Source organism: Gekko japonicus, unplaced genomic scaffold (genome assembly GCF_001447785.1).
Source record: "Gekko japonicus isolate JY-2015 unplaced genomic scaffold, Gekko_japonicus_V1.1 scaffold1863, whole genome shotgun sequence".
Lineage (NCBI taxonomy): Eukaryota > Metazoa > Chordata > Lepidosauria > Squamata > Gekkonidae > Gekko > Gekko japonicus.
This window is the reverse complement of record NW_015165301.1, coordinates 152,229-170,842: the sequence shown is the minus strand read 5'-3', so window position 1 is coordinate 170,842 and position 18,614 is coordinate 152,229. Positions and strand designations below refer to the sequence as shown.

At 50.2% G+C, this 18,614-nt stretch overlaps 2 protein-coding genes across 2 annotated transcripts in view; one reads left to right on the top strand and one right to left on the bottom strand.

Annotated features, from left to right (window-relative positions):
- Positions 1-4,770, bottom strand: part of TTC16 (tetratricopeptide repeat domain 16) — a 37,298-nt gene extending 32,528 nt beyond the window's left edge. Inside the window, exons 1-3 of the mRNA XM_015410402.1 lie at positions 4,595-4,770; positions 2,803-2,893; positions 1,236-1,379 (exon numbers count right to left, since the gene is read on the bottom strand). Of these exons, the coding sequence (XP_015265888.1) occupies positions 1,236-1,379; positions 2,803-2,893; positions 4,595-4,770 (411 nt within the window). The remainder of the gene's footprint in view (positions 1-1,235; positions 1,380-2,802; positions 2,894-4,594) is intronic.
- Positions 4,771-14,677: 9,907 nt separating this feature from the next.
- The window catches only part of PTRH1 (peptidyl-tRNA hydrolase 1 homolog), an 18,657-nt gene continuing 14,720 nt past the window's right edge, over positions 14,678-18,614 (top strand). The window contains exons 1-2 of the mRNA XM_015410401.1: positions 14,678-14,863; positions 16,839-17,058. Of these exons, the coding sequence (XP_015265887.1) occupies positions 14,678-14,863; positions 16,839-17,058 (406 nt within the window). The remainder of the gene's footprint in view (positions 14,864-16,838; positions 17,059-18,614) is intronic.

The window sequence follows — 18,614 nt, the reverse complement described above, 5'->3', positions numbered from 1 at the left end:
TCGCATGCTGGGGGCGGGGCCACGCCATTTGAGGGGAAAACAAAGAGTTTTCCCCTCAAATGGTGTGGTCCCGCCCCCAGCGTGCGACGTCACTTCCAGGTGATGCGCACGCGGGGGTGGGGTTTCCCCCGGGCCCCGATTCCGCAAGAGCGGAAATCGGGGCTCGAAAGCGGGGGGAATTCCGCCCCCCGGGGGCATTTGGCAGCCCTAGCAAAGTTCCCCCCGGGGCCCGATCTGGCGGCAGCGGGGAACGGGCGTCTGGGGCGGGGTTTTCCCACCCCCCAGGGGGACTTGGCAAGCCTACTCTCAAGCTGTCTGTCCTACATAGATGTTCTTATGCTAGCAATCACCCGTAGCCTATTAACTCAGGGGTGTCAAACTCATTTGTTATGAGGGCCGGATCTGACATAAATGAGACCTTGTTGGGCCGGGCCGTGTGTGTCATAAGAGGTAATGCCAGGTAGCGGAGATATAAATTTTATAAAGGACACAAACACAAAGAGGGTTGGGTTTTTTACTCAAAATAAAAACATGCGTAAAACATTAGCTCTGTAAGCTGCAAACCGACTTTTGATGTATTGACATTCACCACAGAAATCTCATGCTCAGAGTTCTGAGTCTAGGACCCAGGTTAAAACAGGAAATGGCTGAGTGATTAAGAGAGTCTGGCGAAGCAAGCTATGATTCAGCAGCAGCAGCAGAAGAACTGGAAGCAGGAAGCAGGAGATGGCCAGTTCCACTGCGGGCCTGAGGGAAGCCCTCCGGGGGCCTAATCCGGCCCCTGGGCCGCATGTTTGACACCCCTGTATTAACCATTTAGCCAAAACAAGCTGTGACCAGGAGAGATCTCTAAACTGCAAGCTATCAGCCACTTTAGATGGCAGTTCTCAGCTGCTGCAAGTTAATCACTTCTGCCAGCCTAAGCAACAATTCTGATAACAAGCCGGCAGGTGGGGGTGGTGACTTCTGTAGTCAAGAAAGCTAACACTCAGGCAGAAAAACTCTCTTAAAGGAGACCAGCTTCTTGACACAGAGTTAGAAGGGATCCTAGAGGTCACCGACTCCAACCCCCTTGCTCAGTGCGGGAATGGGTCAATTACAGCACTCTACTCTGCTTAAAGGAGCACACATCTTTTAAAAAATGTTTTAAAAGGACAGAAAAAAAGCATTTGCAGAAGAAATTCTTGTGGGGTTGTGCCTTTAAAAAAGGGGCTTGGGTGTACCATTCTCTTTACCTGCAGATATAGAATGAAGGCGAGGCGGGCCAGGCATTCGTCCTTCGCTGGCGTCATGCAATAGGCCTTCCTGAGGTGCAGGGAGGCAGACTGGAAGTCACAGAGCTGAAGAAAAGCTTCCGCCTTCTGCTCATACAGCTCCACCTGCACAGGGGATAATGCAGGCAGCTCTTAGGATAGCCGATGAAGTAAAATCTCTTCCTTCTCCGATGGAGGACATCAGCGCAGCCTAGGAGGGGTCCCCAACCTTGTTGAGCCTGTTTTCTGATATGGCACGGCGGGCGCAGCCACAAAATGGCTGCCGCAAGAGGCACAGCCAGCCACAAAATGGCTGCCGCAAGAGGTGGAGCCAGCCACAAAATGGCTTCCACAGCTTACCTACAGTCACACAGTGAAGCTCCTTGTGCTGTGGTGACAGCTTCTGCCGAAGCAGTGGGTTGCTGAACCAATGTTCTAAAAATCTGCCCAGCCAGATGGCCAATGGCCAATGAGAAGCCTTGCTGGGCAAAAGTTCTGCCTGGCACTTCCCGCTTTCTAAAAACGCTTGCTGGGTGCCCGGAAAGGTCTTGGTGTGCGCCATAGTGCCATGGGCACCATGTTGGGGATCCCTGGCCTAGAATGTTCCGTATCATGACTTTCTTTTTGCACTGCTTAAGGATCCCTTTTCCCACATTCATCTGCAAGTGAAATTATAATGGGTTCCACAGAGCACTTAATATCTGTAATTCTGTATATTTCAGATGTGGCCCCCATCTGTGGGTAGCTAAACGCACGGATTGGGGGCACACTTCCCTCAGACTGGTTTTTCTGCACGCTTGGGGGACCCCCTAAGTTTGCAGGAAAACCTGAAAAGTTAAAAAAAAAATCATTAGGGGGTTTAAATCCCCCTACATTAAATAAAGTGTTGTCTGTGTGTGCACAGACAAGGCAGTTACCATTTTCCTGCCTCAGAAGGGCCTGGCGCTTGCTGATGCAGTGGCGACAGAACCTGGAAGCTGCCAGGAGGCCTGGCCGTGGCCGCAGTGGAGCCTGGGAGCCGCTCCGAGCCCAGCAGCAGTGGCAGAGCCTGGGAGCCGCTCTGGGCCTGGCCGTGGAGGTGGTGGAGACCGGGAGCTGCTAGGAGGCTTGGCCGTGGTGGAGCCCAGGGGCCGCTCCGGGCCCAGCTGTGGAGGTGGGGGAGCCCAGGAGCCTCTCCAAGCCCAGCCGCAGCAGCTGTGGAGCCCAGCAGTCTCTCCAGTCTGGTGTCGTGGTTAAGTGCGCGGACTCTAATCTGGGAGAACCGGGTTTGATTCCCCACTCCTCCACTTGCACCTGGCTGGATGACCTTGGGCAAGCCATAGCTCTGTCAGAGCTGTTCTTGAAAAAGACAGAAACCTCGGTGCGACAACTACATTGCGACAATGGTGATGTCACCAAGACTACTTTGGAAATGGACAACACACAAAGGATTGTCTCTGTTCTCTAGGCGCTCAGTCACATCCCTTCGGAACATGGAGGAGATTTCTGCAGACGTGGGGGCCGCTCCCTTGACTGTCACATTTGCTGACTCCCACCGTGGCCACCTCACCTTCTTAGGATCCAAGTTCCAGGCTTTGGTATAGCAGGTGATTGCTTTTTCCCACTCTCCCTGGGAGAAAAACTTGTGGCCTTCTTGACAGCTGCGGAAGCAAAGAAAGAGGGAATGGCTGACTGCGACAGTCCATGTTTCTCCTTCAAAACAAAGACATCTTCAAAAATTGAAATGAAGCCACATGAAGGCTTACCTGTGCTATGGTGCTATTGCGCTGTGCTCCCCACCACCACCCCTGTTCCACGTGACAGGCTGTTTGTAAGTTCAGCGAAAGTGCCTGTGGCATCCTCGCTTATTGGGGAGACAGTTTTTTAAAATACCCTCTGTGTACCTAATCTTGGTAGATTTCTGCTGTCAACGGGAATTAAACATTCCAAATCTCTCTCTTTTGGTAGAATGACCTAGGGTCTGAGCACTTCAGAGGACAATGTGGCCCTGAGGAAGGACGATTCTGATTGCTGGAATACGTTTAAACAAAAAAATGATTTATTTAATAAAGAACAAAATAGGTTTCTGGTTCTTTTGAACTGTTGCTGATTAAATATAACTGGCAAAGCTCTGTGAGGTTGGCGGAGCTGAGAGAGCTCTGACAGAAACTGCTCTTTTTCAAGAACAGCTGTGCCAGAACTATGCCTTGCCCAAGGTCATCCAGCAGCTGCAAGTGGAAGAGTGGGGAATCAAACCCGGCTCTCTCAGATTGGAGTCCGCGCACTTAACCACTACACCAAACTGGCTCTATTCTATTTATTTGTTACTATTATAGTTTCTTAATCTCAATATTATGGCAAAAAAGATAAGCTTTTTAAATAGGAGCATTCTGCCTCCAAAGAGAAAAGTAGTACTTGAGATCTTCTCTTAAGACAACTGAATTAACAACGGATAACCAGTTCATAGATGCCGTGTTGGGGAGTGACCAGGAAGTAATTAATTAGACTTGTAAAACAAAAGAACAGGAGGGAAATTGCACAGAGAAGCAGAGCCTTTAGTGAACAAGCGGATCTGTATTAGGTGGCTGCCAGCGAGGATGAGTAATATATAAGAGACCTCCCAGTTGATACAAGATCAGAGTTATAGAAAAAACCAGGGAAACGTTTTGTATATAATGCAGTAGATACTATATTGAAATTTGATACAAAGTGTAAATTAATTTTTAAAGTGCTTAATTCATAAATTTATAAAATACCACCTATTAATTCATACATAAGAATCTCAATATTATAAACAGATCACAATACATTTAGAGAATCACAATACATCAATATATTAACGAAGCTTCCGGCTTGAGTCTTCGTTTCGCTCCTAAACTTCCTCAGAAGTAAATTCTCTTATGACTTCCTCAGAAGTAAATTCTCTTATTCAACATTTTGCATTTAGTGAGTGCCGTCTCTTTTATTTTCCAAGGTTTTTCTCTCTCTGCTTATCAAAGCTTATCTTCCAAACAGGAAATGACAACCTTCATACCAGGCTCCAGTCCAATCTGCTGCACGCTATGAAATGCTGGAATGCCTAGGTGGTATTTTATAAATTTATGAATTAAGCACTTTAAAAATTAATTTACACTTTGTATACAATTTCAATATAGTATCTATTGCATTATATACAAAACGTTTCCCTGGTTGTTTCTATAACTCTGCCAGTGAGGATGGCCATGGTAGGATTTTTCTAAGGGACATTTCACTGTGATGAGTGCCACGTGGAACCCCACCTTCAATTCTGCTTACAGAGAAGGACTGAGTGATCGATGGAAAAATATCCGAACACCAAGGAACTGTTGGGGGGAGATACTCACTGCTCTGCCACCCGCTCCTGCAGAATGTTTTGTAAGGTCCCCCATTTGCGGGGACTCTTTATACATCGTAAGGTCTGGGTGGTCCCGAAAATGCGACGCAGAGATTTCTCCCGGGCTTCCTGAAGCTTCTCTTCAGTGACTGCCGTGGGAAAGAATTCCAGGCGAATGGTGGCCATTTTGACCTCCTGTGAGGAAAAACTTGCCGTAAGCCTGGACGGATGCCTCTTCAGGACTCAGCCCCCACCCCCGCCATGAACATAAGAACATAAAGAGAAGCCCATGTTGGATCAGGCCAGTGGCCCATCCAGTCCCACACTCTGTGACACACAGTGGCCAAAAATACCGGGTAATCGAAAACCAAAAAGAACTGTGACGCTAATAAATTTCTTTAAGAGTCAAAATTATACAAAAAGTGAACAATATAATAGAAAATATACAGATTAATAGAAAATGTGTCGGTGGTCTCCGGAATGCCTTGCCGTTTCGATGGTTGATCTTCTTCCGAACAAAGATGTGTGACCTTATCAAACATAACAACATGGATTTTGTAAAACTTATGACTCTTATATGGATAATTCTAATACAAATGTTAATAAAATTAGTATAAGACCTTACATATACTGTCTCTCAACAATTCATTTCCTCTGGTGACGTATCAAAAATTCATAGGTATCAGTGTTGATTTTCTATAAAATGCAACAAACACTATTACAATACACATGTGCACTATTACAACACAACTGTGCCAATCAACTTGATATTACAAAAATACCAGGTGATATCAGGAGGTCCAGCAGCGGGGCCAGGACTCTAGGAGCCCTCCCACTGTTGCCCCCCCCCAAGCACCAAGAACACAAAGCATCCCTTGCCCCAGACTGAGTTCCAATCTCAGTGGATAAAGTAACAGTAATGAAAATGCCAAGCGCTTCCCTTCAGTTACTGAGAACGACCACAACCATCCCCAACACATCAGGGATGAAGCAATTTCTAGGCTGGGGAGAACAGCTTCAAGACAAGGCTTGTTGGGGGTTTGGTGGCTGTAGGCAGAGCGGCAAATTTAAAACTTCTAAGGCCCCGATCACACAGAGAATTTGCTGCGCAAAAGGCACAAATGCTGGGAGGATTTTCGGGGCGCGATCACACCGCAACATCTGGCAAGTGTAGCGCACCCATGGCCAACCCATGGCGTACCGCCGAAGATGCGCAGTTAAAAAGTACCTGCAAAGATCTACTAGCAAATGGTTTGCCATGGGCTGCAGACAGACTCGTTCAGTGTGATTGCGCCGGTGCGCGCTTATTCCCTCTGGCCGTCCTCTTTGCAACACGTGCCAAAGGACAAAACCCCGGTGTGCCGCCGTCGCGTCTGATTGCATAATGGCGGATCAGAATGCAACGGCGCAAATAGCCACACACACCCCACCACGTTTTCCGGCACATGAGGCCAGGGCCTAAATCTTGTTTCAAGGAAGCCACAATTCTACTGTTTTATTATTTTTTGCCGTCAAGACACATCTGATTTATGGCACCCCCCAGGTGGGGTTTTCAAGGTAAGAGACGTTCAAAGATGGTTGGCCGTTGCCTGTCTCTGGGTGCGTTCAGACGGGGCGTTTCAGCCGGCATAAACTGTACCAGTTGGAACCGGTGCAGTTTATGCTGGCTGAAACGCGATCGCACTTACCTCCTGTCTGCGGAGCCCATCGCTGTATGCCCGTTCACATGCAGCGGGCGTCGCCGTACAATGTCAGGATGTCAGCCTACAGGTGGGACTTGGGGATCCTCTGGGATTATAGCTCATCTCCCGACTACAGAGATCAGTTCCCTGGAAAATGGATGCTATAGTGGTAATTCACAGCTGGATCATCTCAACCGTACTGGAAAATCCAGTTGTGAATGATTGCTGTAGCCCAACATTACCATCATATTGAACATGAGGATGCAGCCCTAGACAAGGGTTTGTTTTTCTTTACACTTTATATTTGTCCTGGACTTGGTAGAACATAAGAACATAAGAGAAGCCATGTTGGATCAGGCCAGTGGCCCATCTAGTCCAACACTCTGGGTGCGTTCAGACGGGGCGTTTCAGCCGGCATAAACTGTACCACGGTGGAGAGCGATCAGACGGGGGTAAAGCGATTACAACTGTTGCACTCAGGATACCACCACTTGCGGACCTAGTGGCAGAATACAATGGTGTAAAGCTCTTTGCAACAGTTAGGGACGGAAGGCAGATGTTCGCCGTGTGAACGCCGGTAAGTACACCGATTCCAACCGGCACCTATTCCGTTGCAAATGCCCCATCTGAACGCACCCTCTGTGTCACACAATGGCCAAAACCCAGGTGTCATCAGGAGGTCCATCTGTGGGCCAGAACTCCAAAAGCCCCTCCCACTGTTGTCCCCCAAGCACCAATGATTGTCCCCCAATAATAAGAATACAGGGCCTCACTGCCCCAGACATGGTGTTCCCTCTATATCTTGTGACTGACCCACGGTCACACCAGCAGCTCTATGTGGAGGAGTGGGGAATCAAACCCCAGTTCTCCCAGGTTAGACTCCATGCTCTTAAACACTCCACCAAACTGGCTCTCTTTACCACCTCATCTGTATATGGTAGTGAGGACAGGTAGTGAGGTTATGGAGGAATCGCATCCACCAGTGGACCTCATATTGCCATCCCTCATTTGCCACCAGAGAAGAAGAGTTAGTTTTTATACCCTGCTTTTCTCTACCTTAAGGAGTCTCAAAGTGGCTTACAATCGCCCTCCCTTCCTCTCCCCACAACAGGCACCTTGTGAGGGAGGTGGAGCTGAGAGAGTTCTGAGAGAACTATGACTGGCCTAAGGCAGGCCCGTAGCCAGGACTTTTAAATTCAGGGGGCTTTTAAATAAGTTAGGGGGCACCCCAGACAGACACCCCCCAAGGGAGCACCACAAATAAAATTAAAAAATGGATGTTGGGGGGCCTGGGGGCTGGATGGGAATGGGGAGGCATTGGAAGTAAAGCGAGGGGCTGGGCCCCGAGATGCCCCCCACTGTAGCTACGGGCCTGGCCTAAGGTCACTCAGCAGGCTTCACGTGGAGGAGGAGCAGGGAATCAAAACTGGTTCTCCAGTTTAGAGTCCGATGATCATTCTCAACCTATACACCACACCACCCAGTGACTTCATCTTGTCATTCCACTACTCTACTCAGCTTCATGGTCAGAGGTGAGTTGACCCTTGCGTTCTATGCATACGCACTAGCACTGGGACATAACAAAAAGCAGCAAAACTGATGGCAGCTCTGCAGGGACTCAAGACCCAGCAGGTAGTCACTGCTCTGTGAGCCCTCTGAGGGCCCCGACACCTGGAATTAAAACCACTGTTGTTGCCTGCTTCTTTGAGATTAGTATAAATTGTATAGTTAATAGTATCCCTTGTTTGTATGCGTATACATATGCCAATAAAGGCTTGTCAAAGTAATAGTATCCCTTGTTATTCTGATAGTATAATAGATGGCAGATCCTTTTACGAATGAATGGTAGCATTTAAAGACACAATGGTCCCTGACACACGGCAGGGAATAAGACTTACTCTCACAACAACCTTGTGAGATAGGTCAGGCTTGAGAGAGTGAGCGGCCCAAGGTCACCCAGCAGACTTGGAAATCCAATCTCTTTTCTTCTTCTTCTAAGTGAAGGATCTCAAAGCAGATGTTGGGAAAGACCTTTCTGTCTGAAACCCTGGAGAGTTGCTGCTAGCCAGAGGAGGTCACATGCAGATCACCGGTCTGACTCTGAACAAGGTAGGTGGCGCTTTCATCACACCGTTTTCCACCCAGTAATTGTCGCCTTGTGTGGTTTAGCTTTGGGGCTGACCAAAGGATCGGGACTGGGTTGGCCTCTTTACCAACTACCAGGGCCTGTTTCAAGGAGCAGTGCTGCCAGGGGTCATTTCGTAGAAAAAGAGGAGAAGGAGCTCATTAGCATAACTCATTAGCATAACTTATTTGCATATGTCACACCCCCTGACATCACCGGAAGTGTGTCAGAAGGCAACACCCACTGGACTGTTTTGGATTGCTAGCTATTGGGGGGGGGAATGTGCAGAGCTGCCCTCACAGAGGAGGGAGAGCTTGTACCTGAATAAAACTTGGCCTTAAAGGTGCCACTGGACTGTTTTGGATTGCTAGCTGGGGGGAGGGAATGCACAGATCTGTGCAGAAAGGAAGGAAAGAGAGAAAGAAAGAGAAGGAAACTCAGGCTGGCAACGGCTGTCCAGGGTCTCAAGCAGAGGTCTTTCCCATCACCTGCTGCTGGACCCATTTAACTAGAGATGCCGCGGATTGAACTGGCAACCTTCTGTATGCCAAGCAGATGCTCTGCTACTGAGCCATGGCCCCGTCGCCTGCCTCAGCTCACTGATAACCGGGACAGAAGGGCACCCAAGGAGGATCTCGGGGAACTGGAAGAATCATATGGAGCCTGCCTACCTGAATAGGTGCCCCAGAGAGCACTGAGGTCAGGGACGCAAAATCGCCTGACTCTCCCCGGCCCAAAAGACGTCTTTTCTAACTGGATCATGTACAGGAAACCGCCGCCATCTGTTTGCACTGTTTGTACTAGCACATTATGTAATTGTTTTATTATGGATTTTATAGTATTTATTGATCTTATTGTATTGTGACATCTGTAAGCTGCCTTGATCCAGTTTGTACCAGCAAGGAGGGGTATAAATTGGAAGTAAATAATTTTTAAAAAAAATTAAACAGACTTTTTTCATTAGTTGTGCTAAGAGGTACCTGGGCAGGGCGCTGGACAGATCACCAAAGACTCATCCCCCACAAAACTACTGGAGGGGATCTTAACCCCCCCCCCCCATGGCTTCTGCAAGCTTCCTTAGGCACTGCAGTGTCCGCCCACTTCCCCAAGCATCTTTTCACTTTCATCAGGGCTTCAGAAAGGGATTTCTTCTTAACGAAAGTTGAGATTCTCAGGAAGCTGCATTTGGCTTGCTGTGGTTTTACCGAGGCAATCTCATTCTATGGACGGGGCGACGGCTTGAAAAGCGGATTGGTCAAATTCCCATGGAGGAGAGATCTAGCAGCAGCTCTAAGCCCGTGATAGCGAAAAGGAACCTCCATGCTCAGGGGCAGTCTACCGCCGAATGCCATTTACCCAGGAAACAACAGGGAATGCCAGTTGCCCTTGTGGGCTTTCTGGGCTTTCCATTGCTGGTAAGAGGCAGGGTTGCCGGCAATGCTCCTTCTAAGCTGTGGAGTCTTGTGAGCAAAAATTCTACTTCGTGAGCTCCTGGCATTAAAGTTGTGAGCGAGCGATTGGGCTGCTGCATACATTAGTTTGCTCTGGAGCCATCCTTCCTGAGCTGAGACAAAAAAGTGTGAGCCGGAGGCTAAAAAACGGTGAGCTGGCTCACACAAACTCAGCTTAGAGGGAACACAGGTTGCCGGGTTCCTGCTCGCCAGTGGTGGGGGTGGGGGAGAAACTCCTGGAAATTTGGGGGTGGAGCCTGGGGAGGACAGGGACCTCCGTGGGGGACAATGCCATAGAATCCACCCTTCAAAACAGCCATTTTCTTCAGGGGACCTGATCTCTGTAGTCTGGGGATGAGCTGTAATTCTGGGGGTTCCCCCAGGTCCCACCTGGAGGCTGGCCTCCCTAGTGAGAAGGTGTTATTTATTAAAACCATTTCTACGCTGCCTTTCCATCCAACTCCAGGATCTCCAAAGCAGTGAACTTTCCAAACATTTAAAAGCATTTAGAATACAAATATATAACAACTATTTAGAACAATTAAATAAAACATATAAACACCTAGGCACACAACCAGGGAGGAAGGCCAGTGTGAGTTACTGGGGGTACACCAGGCAAACACCCTGCCTGGATCCCATCAGATCTCAGAAGCTAAGCAGGGTTGGCTCTGGCTAGTATTTGGATGGGCGACCTCCAAGGAATACCAGGGCATGACGCAGAGGCTGGTTGTTGTTGTTCAGTCACACAGTCGAGTCCGACTCTTCACGACCCCCTGGACCACATCATGCCAGGCCCTCCTGTCTTCCGCCGTCCTCCGGAGTAGGCTCAATTTCATGTTCGTTGCCTCGATGACACTGCCTAACCATCTCATCCTTTGCCGTCCCCGTCTTCTTTGACCTTCAGCCTTTCCCAGCATCAGGGTCATCTCCAGTGAGGGCTCCCTTCTCATTGGGTGGCCAAAGTATTTGAGCTTCAGCAGAGGCAGGCGATGGCAAACCACCCCGAAATATCTCTTGCCTGAAGAACAAGTCTAGCTCACCACCTAGCGCTGCACAGCACTAAAAGAGCTAGAATTTTATTTACTTATTATTTATTTATCTATCAGATTTATACCCCGCCCTCCCAGCCGAACGTCTGGCTGCCAGACAATCTTAGGATCTCCTGGCTATACTACACACGCTGCCGTACGATAATGATTAATTATTATTTGCCAATCAAAGCTAAAAGTCTTCAAACACTGGTGGAAGACAACAAGAGAGGGAGGCAGAGGAACCTCCCTGGGAGGAGGGAGATCCCAAGGTTTGTCCCCACAACTGAGGCGCCCTTTGGTGGGTTCTCTCACCCGTCTAGGCTCAGAAGGCAAGGGCACCAAAGCGAGGCCTCTTAAGATGCGGGGGTAGGTTTGGATGGGAGAAGTCCACCCTTGATGGACAAACAGATGCTTGGTCTGAGCCAGCGGGCCTAAGGTTGCCAACTCCAGGTTGGGAAATTCCTAGATATTTGGGTGTGGAGCTTGAGAAAGGCGGAGTCTGGGGAGAGGAGGGAGCTCAGCTGGGATGCAGCGCCATATAATCCATCCTCCAAAGCTGCCATTTCCTCCAGGGGAACTGATCTTTGTGGTTTAAGGGTCGATTGTAACCTCAGGAGAATTCCAGGACCTGCCCAGAGGTTGGTAGTCCTAACAACCATCAGATGAAATCACTCCCTTGCTCTTGCGTGAGAGGAACATGCTTGGCTCCTGTTATTCAGGAATGTGCTTATGGATGCCACTCATAAGATCTAGTTTCATGAGGGTTTAGGTTTAGTTGTCATGCACACTAAAATATTTGCCCTGATCCAGCGATGGAGGTCCACATGTGGACACAGCTTCCACAAAACCTTTATTTTCATGGAATGGTAACATGTGTGAAGACTGAATGTGCATCTGGATGTGACAGGGCTCAATGCCATAGAGCCCACCCTCCAAAGCAGCCGCTCCCTCTAGAGCAACTGCTGTCTGGAGAGCAGCTGTTATTCCGGGAGATCTCCAGGCACCACCTGGAGACTGCCACGCCTCAGTTGGCCCCCAGATCCCTTTCCAGGCCCTATTGTCTCCTCTCCTGCGGCTTTCCAGGCGTGTCTGTCTCACCTTCCTCTTCTTCCCTTCCTCTCCCTCCTCCTCTCCCTCCTCCATGTCTCCTGCGGCGGCGGCGGCGGCGGCGTCTGCCGGTTGCCAAGTCAACCCAGGAGATGCCGCTCCGCAGGCGTTGCCGCTCCGGGACCTGCCGCTGGAGGGCGCAAGGGAGCCCGACGGAACTCTCTGGGCTGGACGCCGTCCGAAGCCGGTCAGCCTGCAAAGGGAGCGGGGAATGGAAAATGTATTTTAGTTTTCCCCCTAGACGCAGGGGCAGATTAACCCTTTAGAGGACTAAGCAGGTGCTTTCGGCACCAGGGCCAAAGGGGGCACCACAAAGTTGGGAAAAGGGTGAAAAGCTTCCTTTTGTACAATATATTGTGTTATCCTATGAATACATTTTTGTATTGCTGCAACCTGCATTGTATACCTGGTCAGACAGGCCAAGGACTAAAATGGACTGGGTCAGTGTGGAAAGGACGGGGGGGCACCAAGACGGGTCAGTGCTTCTGGCACCGGTGAGCCTTCATCCGCCCCTGCGTAGATGTCTGTGAAATATACATTCAAAACCAGGATAGTTGTTGCCAGTTTTCCCTCTAAGCTGAGTTAGTGTGAGCTAGCTCACAGTTTTTTAGCCTCCGGCTCACACATTTTTGTCTTGGCTCAGTAAGGAGGGCTCCAGAGCAAACTAATTTCTGCAGTAGCCACATTGCTTGCTCACAACTTTAATGCCAGTAGCTCACAAAGTAGAATTTTTGCTCACAAGATGCCACAGCTTAGAGGGAACATTGGTTGTTGCTATCCACGCCTGATGGGTAAAAGGGGGGCGAGCTGGGAAGCTCCCCAGCTCCCCGCCCCCCAGTTCAAATCTCACCCCCAGCCCTGAATTCGCCGGGTTGCTTCCGTTCAGCCACCACCCTCCTGTTTCCCCACCCAGCTTTCCTTCTGGGACGATTGTTAAGGGAAGGGATGCAAAGAATCCACAATCGGAGCGTTGGCAAAGAAGGTGTTGCTCTCCTCCAACTTCTGAGTTAGCCTGGCCCGTAAAACGGTGGCAGTATTGGAAAAACAGCCGCAGTGCTGTGAATGGAGACGGGGGGCACTTTTATAGGGTTGCCAACTCTGGGCTGCGAAATTCCTGGAGATTTGGGGGTGGAGCCTGGGGAGGGACCTCAGTTGGAGTATAACGCCATCGTGTCCATCCTCTGAAGCTGCCATTTCCTTCAGGAGAACTGCTCTCTCGTGTGGAGACCGCTTGTAATTCTGGGAGGAGGCCGGGCCCCACCTGGAGGCTGGCAGCTCTATGCAATGCTCCACTGCTCCTGTTTCCCACCCAGGGATTGTAAATAATACTGGTCTGCAGGATACAAATGTGCATTAAAAAAGCCCCCTGCACACAGAAAACTAGAATCTTAGGGAGAAGTCCAGTGTTCCCTCTAAGCTGAGTTAGTGTGAGCTAGCTCAGTTTTTTAGCCTCCGGCTCACACGTTTTTGTCTCCGCTCAGGAAGGAGGGCTCCAGAGCAAACTAATTTATGCGGCAGACATAGTGCTCGCTCAGAACGTTAATGTCAGTCGCTCACAATGTGGAATTTTTGCTCACAAGATTCCACAGCTTAGAGGGAACTAAGCACCTTTCCCCGTATTCCCTCCCCCCCAGAGCACTGAGATCTGAGTCACAGGATCGATTAGTCCCCCCTGGCCCTTTTTGTTGTTCAGTCGCACAGTCGAGTCCGACTCTTCGCGTGCCCATGGACTAGATCCCGCCAGGCCCTCCTGTCTTCCGCTGTCCTCTGAAGTTTGCTCAGTTTCATGTTCGTTGCGTCGCTGACACTGTCCAACCATCTCATCCTTTGCCGTCCCCGTCTTCTTTGACCTTCAATCTTTCCCAGCATCAGGGCCTAGGGATGCCAAATTAACATCCACTAGAACTAGGGCGTTCTCCTTGGCAGCACCAATATTATGGAATCAGCTCCCCCAGGAGATCCGCGCCCTCCGGGATCTCCGCCAGTTCCGGAGAGCGGTGAAGACGGAGTTATTCCGCCAAGCATTCAACAACCCAGATTGAGTATGTCAGCATTATGATAGTCGCCGTCTTGTGTATGTTATAATGCAGGTAAATTGTTATTTTAATGTACTGTATAGATTGTTTTAGAGGTATTGTTTTATTGCTTTTATTGTTGTAAGCCGCCCTGAGCCGCTTCGGCGGGAGGGCGGGCTAAAAATCGAATAAATAAATTGGTCTGGACTAGACTCCTCCTCCTTCCGATCTTCCTAGTTTTCTGCATGCAGGGATTTTTTTTTAAATGTAGAGCTACATCCCGAAGACTAGAGCATTCAGCCATTGCAATCTGAAGGGGTACTGCCCTGACATTGGCCAGTGAGAACCAGGCCTCCTTCGAAGACTTCGAAAGATCTAGAAATATTTCATGCTCTTTTGTTCTCAGCTTGTGATTAAACACCAGAGAACCGATCTGCTGACCCCGGAGCGTGCTTGTGTGCGCATCTGCGGTGGGGCGGACTCATAAGAGGCATTACTGACACACACATTCCCTTCTGCGAATTGCGCTGGCCAAGAAACAGTTAAAAGCCGCAGCTCCGCCTCCGGCAGGGACGGGCAGGCGCGCTGGCTGACGCCCACGACAAAGATGGCGTCACAGCCGTAGCACCTGCCTGGGAAGGCCTGGCTTTGCCAGGACTTTTGCGATAGGCTACCGGCAGCGATGACGTCCGACGACAAGCCGGGCTGGCGCCTCAGTTTGCGGCCAGAGCCCGGAAGTAAAACATCTGAGGCCGCTCGGGGGGGCGGGGCGGGAAGGATGTTGCCTATTCAGCCCCTCGGGAGACTCTTAGGCAGGGCCGTGAGCCGCCGGAAAGACGAAGTCCGCGTCGCTGGGAAAAGAGTGATGGTAAGCGGGGAGGTGTGAGTGCGGGGAGAGGGCTGCTTGTCGAAGACGCGACAAATCCCTTCCGGATTAGAAGAACAGCTTCCGGGTCGCGAGGCACAGGGCGGGCTTTTTGAAGTGCCCAAAGAGACGAAGCCGTACACGGCCCTTAACTTCCGGTTCTCATTTAAAAACTGTGTGTAGGGTTGCCAGTTCTGGGTATGTGTGCGGGGCAAGAGGTCTGTCAACAAGGAGGAAGTCTTCCATGTGTCCTGGGGTCCCACCACTTTGCAAGGGGGGCACCCCTCTGTGTTGGGTTGTCCTCCTCCAGGTAGAGTTCAGTTGACCTTTATTGGCATAAAATACCTTAAAAAGGATTACTATAAGAAGAAATATACATTCAAAACTATGTATAGCCAGACATATAAAACATAAAGGTAAAGGTTCCCTTGCTCGAAGGCCAGTCGAATCCCACTCTAGGGTTGCGGTGCTCATCTCAGTTTCAAAGCCGAAGAGCCAGCGCTGTCCGAAGACGCTTCCGTGGTCATGTGGCCGGCATGACTAAACACCGAGGCGCACGGAACGCTGTTACCTTCCCACCGAAGTGGTCCCTTTTTATCTACTTGCAATTTCTTGCTTTCGAACTGCTAGGTTGGCAGGAGCTGGAACTAGAGACGGGAGCTCACTCCGTCTTGCGGCACACTCGGGTCTCGAACTGCTGAACTACTGACCTTCCACAGCCTGCAGTTCAGCGTCTTAACCACTTGAGCCACTGCAGCTCCTATATAAAACATAAGGTAGCATAAAACAATTACTCGTTGGAAGTTTTCCTGAGGTAGCTTTATTGCTGATTGTAAAAACATGGCTACGTTCATTGATATTTCCGGAACAGAGTCATTTAAAAGACGGTGCACTTTTAAAGCCTCAGGAAGGTTCGTCATGTTGGCTAAGATAGGGTTTAAATGTCTAACCTCCAGGTAGAGGCTGAAGGAGAACCCCCAGAATCATAACTGAGCTGCAGACCACAGTTCCCCTGGAGAAAATGGCTGGTTTGGAGGGTGGACTCTGTGGCATTATATTCGACTGAGGTCTCCCCTCCCCAAACTCCATTTCGCAAAACTCCAGGAATTTCCCCACCCAGGGAAGACAACCGCAGTGTCAGTTCTGCTAACTTGAAATCTTGCTCTCACACTTTACTAGACTTTAGGATTATTTTAAATGAAGTGTTATGTTATTTTATGATGATGTTATTTGGAACTGTTTTAAGTGTATTCATATGAATTTTATGTAAGCCGCCCTGAGCTTGCCATGGAGGGAAGGGTGGGGTATAAATTGAATAAACGAATAAATTCATCCAGGCTAATATCAGCTCTCTTGTGCTGGTTGAATTCTGTCTCGCTTTAAGAGTTGATAACCTTTCAAAAGAATAATGCCCTTTCCGCCAAACCCTCCCTTTATTCTGGCCTAATATAAATCTTACCCCTTCATCCTCTAGCTCAGGGATGTCAAACTCATTTGTTATGAGGTCCGGATCTGACATAAATGAGACCTTGTTGGGCCGGGCCATGTGTGTCATAAAATGTAATGCCAGGTAGCGGAGATATAAACTTTATAAAGGACACAAACACAAAGGTTTTTTTTACTTAAAATAAAAACATGCTTAAAATATTAGCACTCTTGCAATATTTTGTTTATTTAACAGTGTCCTATAGCTGACACCTCTTGCTCTGAATTATTGCATCAAAATGTCTGTGCTGTTGCAGTCTTGAGCATGCTGTTCAAGTGTGTATCTGTAAGCTGCAAAGCTACAATGACGTAGCAGCAGCAGAACTGGAAGAAGAAGCAGAACACAGCCGGTTCCTCTGTGGGCCTGATAGAAGCCGTCCGGGGGCCTGATCCGGCCCCCGGGCCACATGTTTGACACCCTGCTCTAGCTTCCAGCTTGTGGGAAATGAACCCTGCATTCCCCACCAGCCCCTGACAGGTCTCTTTTTTGTAGGTGGCAGGACTGGGGAATTACGGCCTGCGGGGCACCCGTCACAGCGTGGGCATGGCCATGCTGAACCACCTGGCCGGCAAGCTGAGTGTGGCAGACCAGTGGAAAACAGACCGGCGCTGCTGTGGGGATGTGGCGATCGCCAAGCTGGACAACGTGGAGCTCGTGCTGATGAAGCCCCGCAGGCTCATGAATGTGAACGGCCTCTGCGTAGCCGGTGCGGGTGAGGGCAGCTCTTCCTTGTCCCTGGGAGAAGGAGCGTGGTTGAGGGTTGGAGCATCTACCCACACTGGAACCTGGGGAGACCCGCCTTCAAATCCCCAGTCAGTCATGAACTTCGGGTCGCCAGGTCTCCCCAGCCACTGGCAGGGGATGGTAGGGTAGGATAGCCACATACAAGTTGGGAGATTCCCGGAGATTTGGGGGTGGAGCCTGGGGAGGACAGGGACCTCAGTGGGGTCTGCCCTCCACAGCATCCGTTTTCTCCCGGGTACCCGATCTCTGGAGTCTGGAGAGGAGCTCTAATTCCAGGGGATCCCCAGGTCCCACCTGGAGGCCGGCATCCCTCCATGGGCTTGATGGTGGTCAGGGCCCCTTCCGAACCTCTGATGTTCCTGCAGCACTCTCAGTCCTTCCTTGTGAACACTCGCGTGCTTGTCCCTCGGACTCATTCCACAGACGTTTAGAAGACTTAGGGTCGCATTACTCCCTCTGTGGCTCAACCGAAACAAACTCATAACTATTATATGCTCTGTGCGTCGTTCCACCAAACAGGTGCGTACGATAAGAACAGATATCATGACGTACCATATGCATTTCCCTTTATTTATAGCCTATTCTTCTCCCCCATTTGGATTCAAAGCAGCTTTTAGAATATTGTTCTCTCCTCCGTTTTCTCACAACAGCCTTGGGAGGTAGGCCAGGATAAGGGTTTGTGACGGGGCCAAGGTCACCCAGCACGCTTCCGTGGCAGAAGGGGGGATTCGAACGCAGGTTGCCTGGGGTCCTAGTCTGCCACCCCATCCACTGCGCCACACTTTTAAAACTACTCAAGTGCCTCTGTGCATGTAGGGTTGTCTCTAGGGCAGACTGGCAGCCGGTAGGAGACGGAGGTAGGACTGCGCCTCTCTCCCCAATGCTGTTGACTCTTAGCCAGCTTTTGTGTCTGTGGAGCGGGAGGAAGGGCTTCGCTTTCTACAGTCTCACCGTCGTCCTGCATGAGGCACAACAGGTCGGGCAAAAGAGTGAGATTGCCCAGGTGCCCGGAAGAGGCTGTCGAGGAAGGGGAGCAAGCCACCACCTCTCCAGTATGGCCAGCTTAGTCTTTGCTTGGGTGGAGGCAAGAGGGGGTTTTACCATCTCTTGCTCTCCTCCTGGCCGTTCCCCCAGTGAGAGGAGAGCACAGAGGCTGCGGGGGAGGGGGAGGGGAGGAGACAGGCCTTTTACTTCCCTCCCTACAATGAGGCCCACGGCTTACCCTTACTCTCCGTCCCTCCAGCAGCAGCTGTTTCAAGGTGGGAATCACCTGCCAGGCATGAAGCCCTGCAAGGCCCTGCCTGGAATACGGGAAGAGTGTAATATTGGGGTGGCTCCTAAGCAGGGCTGGCTCGCTCACCAGGCGAACTAGGCGTTTGCCTAGAGCACGCCGGCCCTTAGGGGTACCAAACTGCACCCCCCCGCCAAAAGCCTCCTCCTCTTCCTCGCGGTGGCTTCACGCGGGAGGCCCGCGATTGCCGGCCACAACTAGCAAGCCGCAGCGGAGCTGGAGGCGACCTGGCC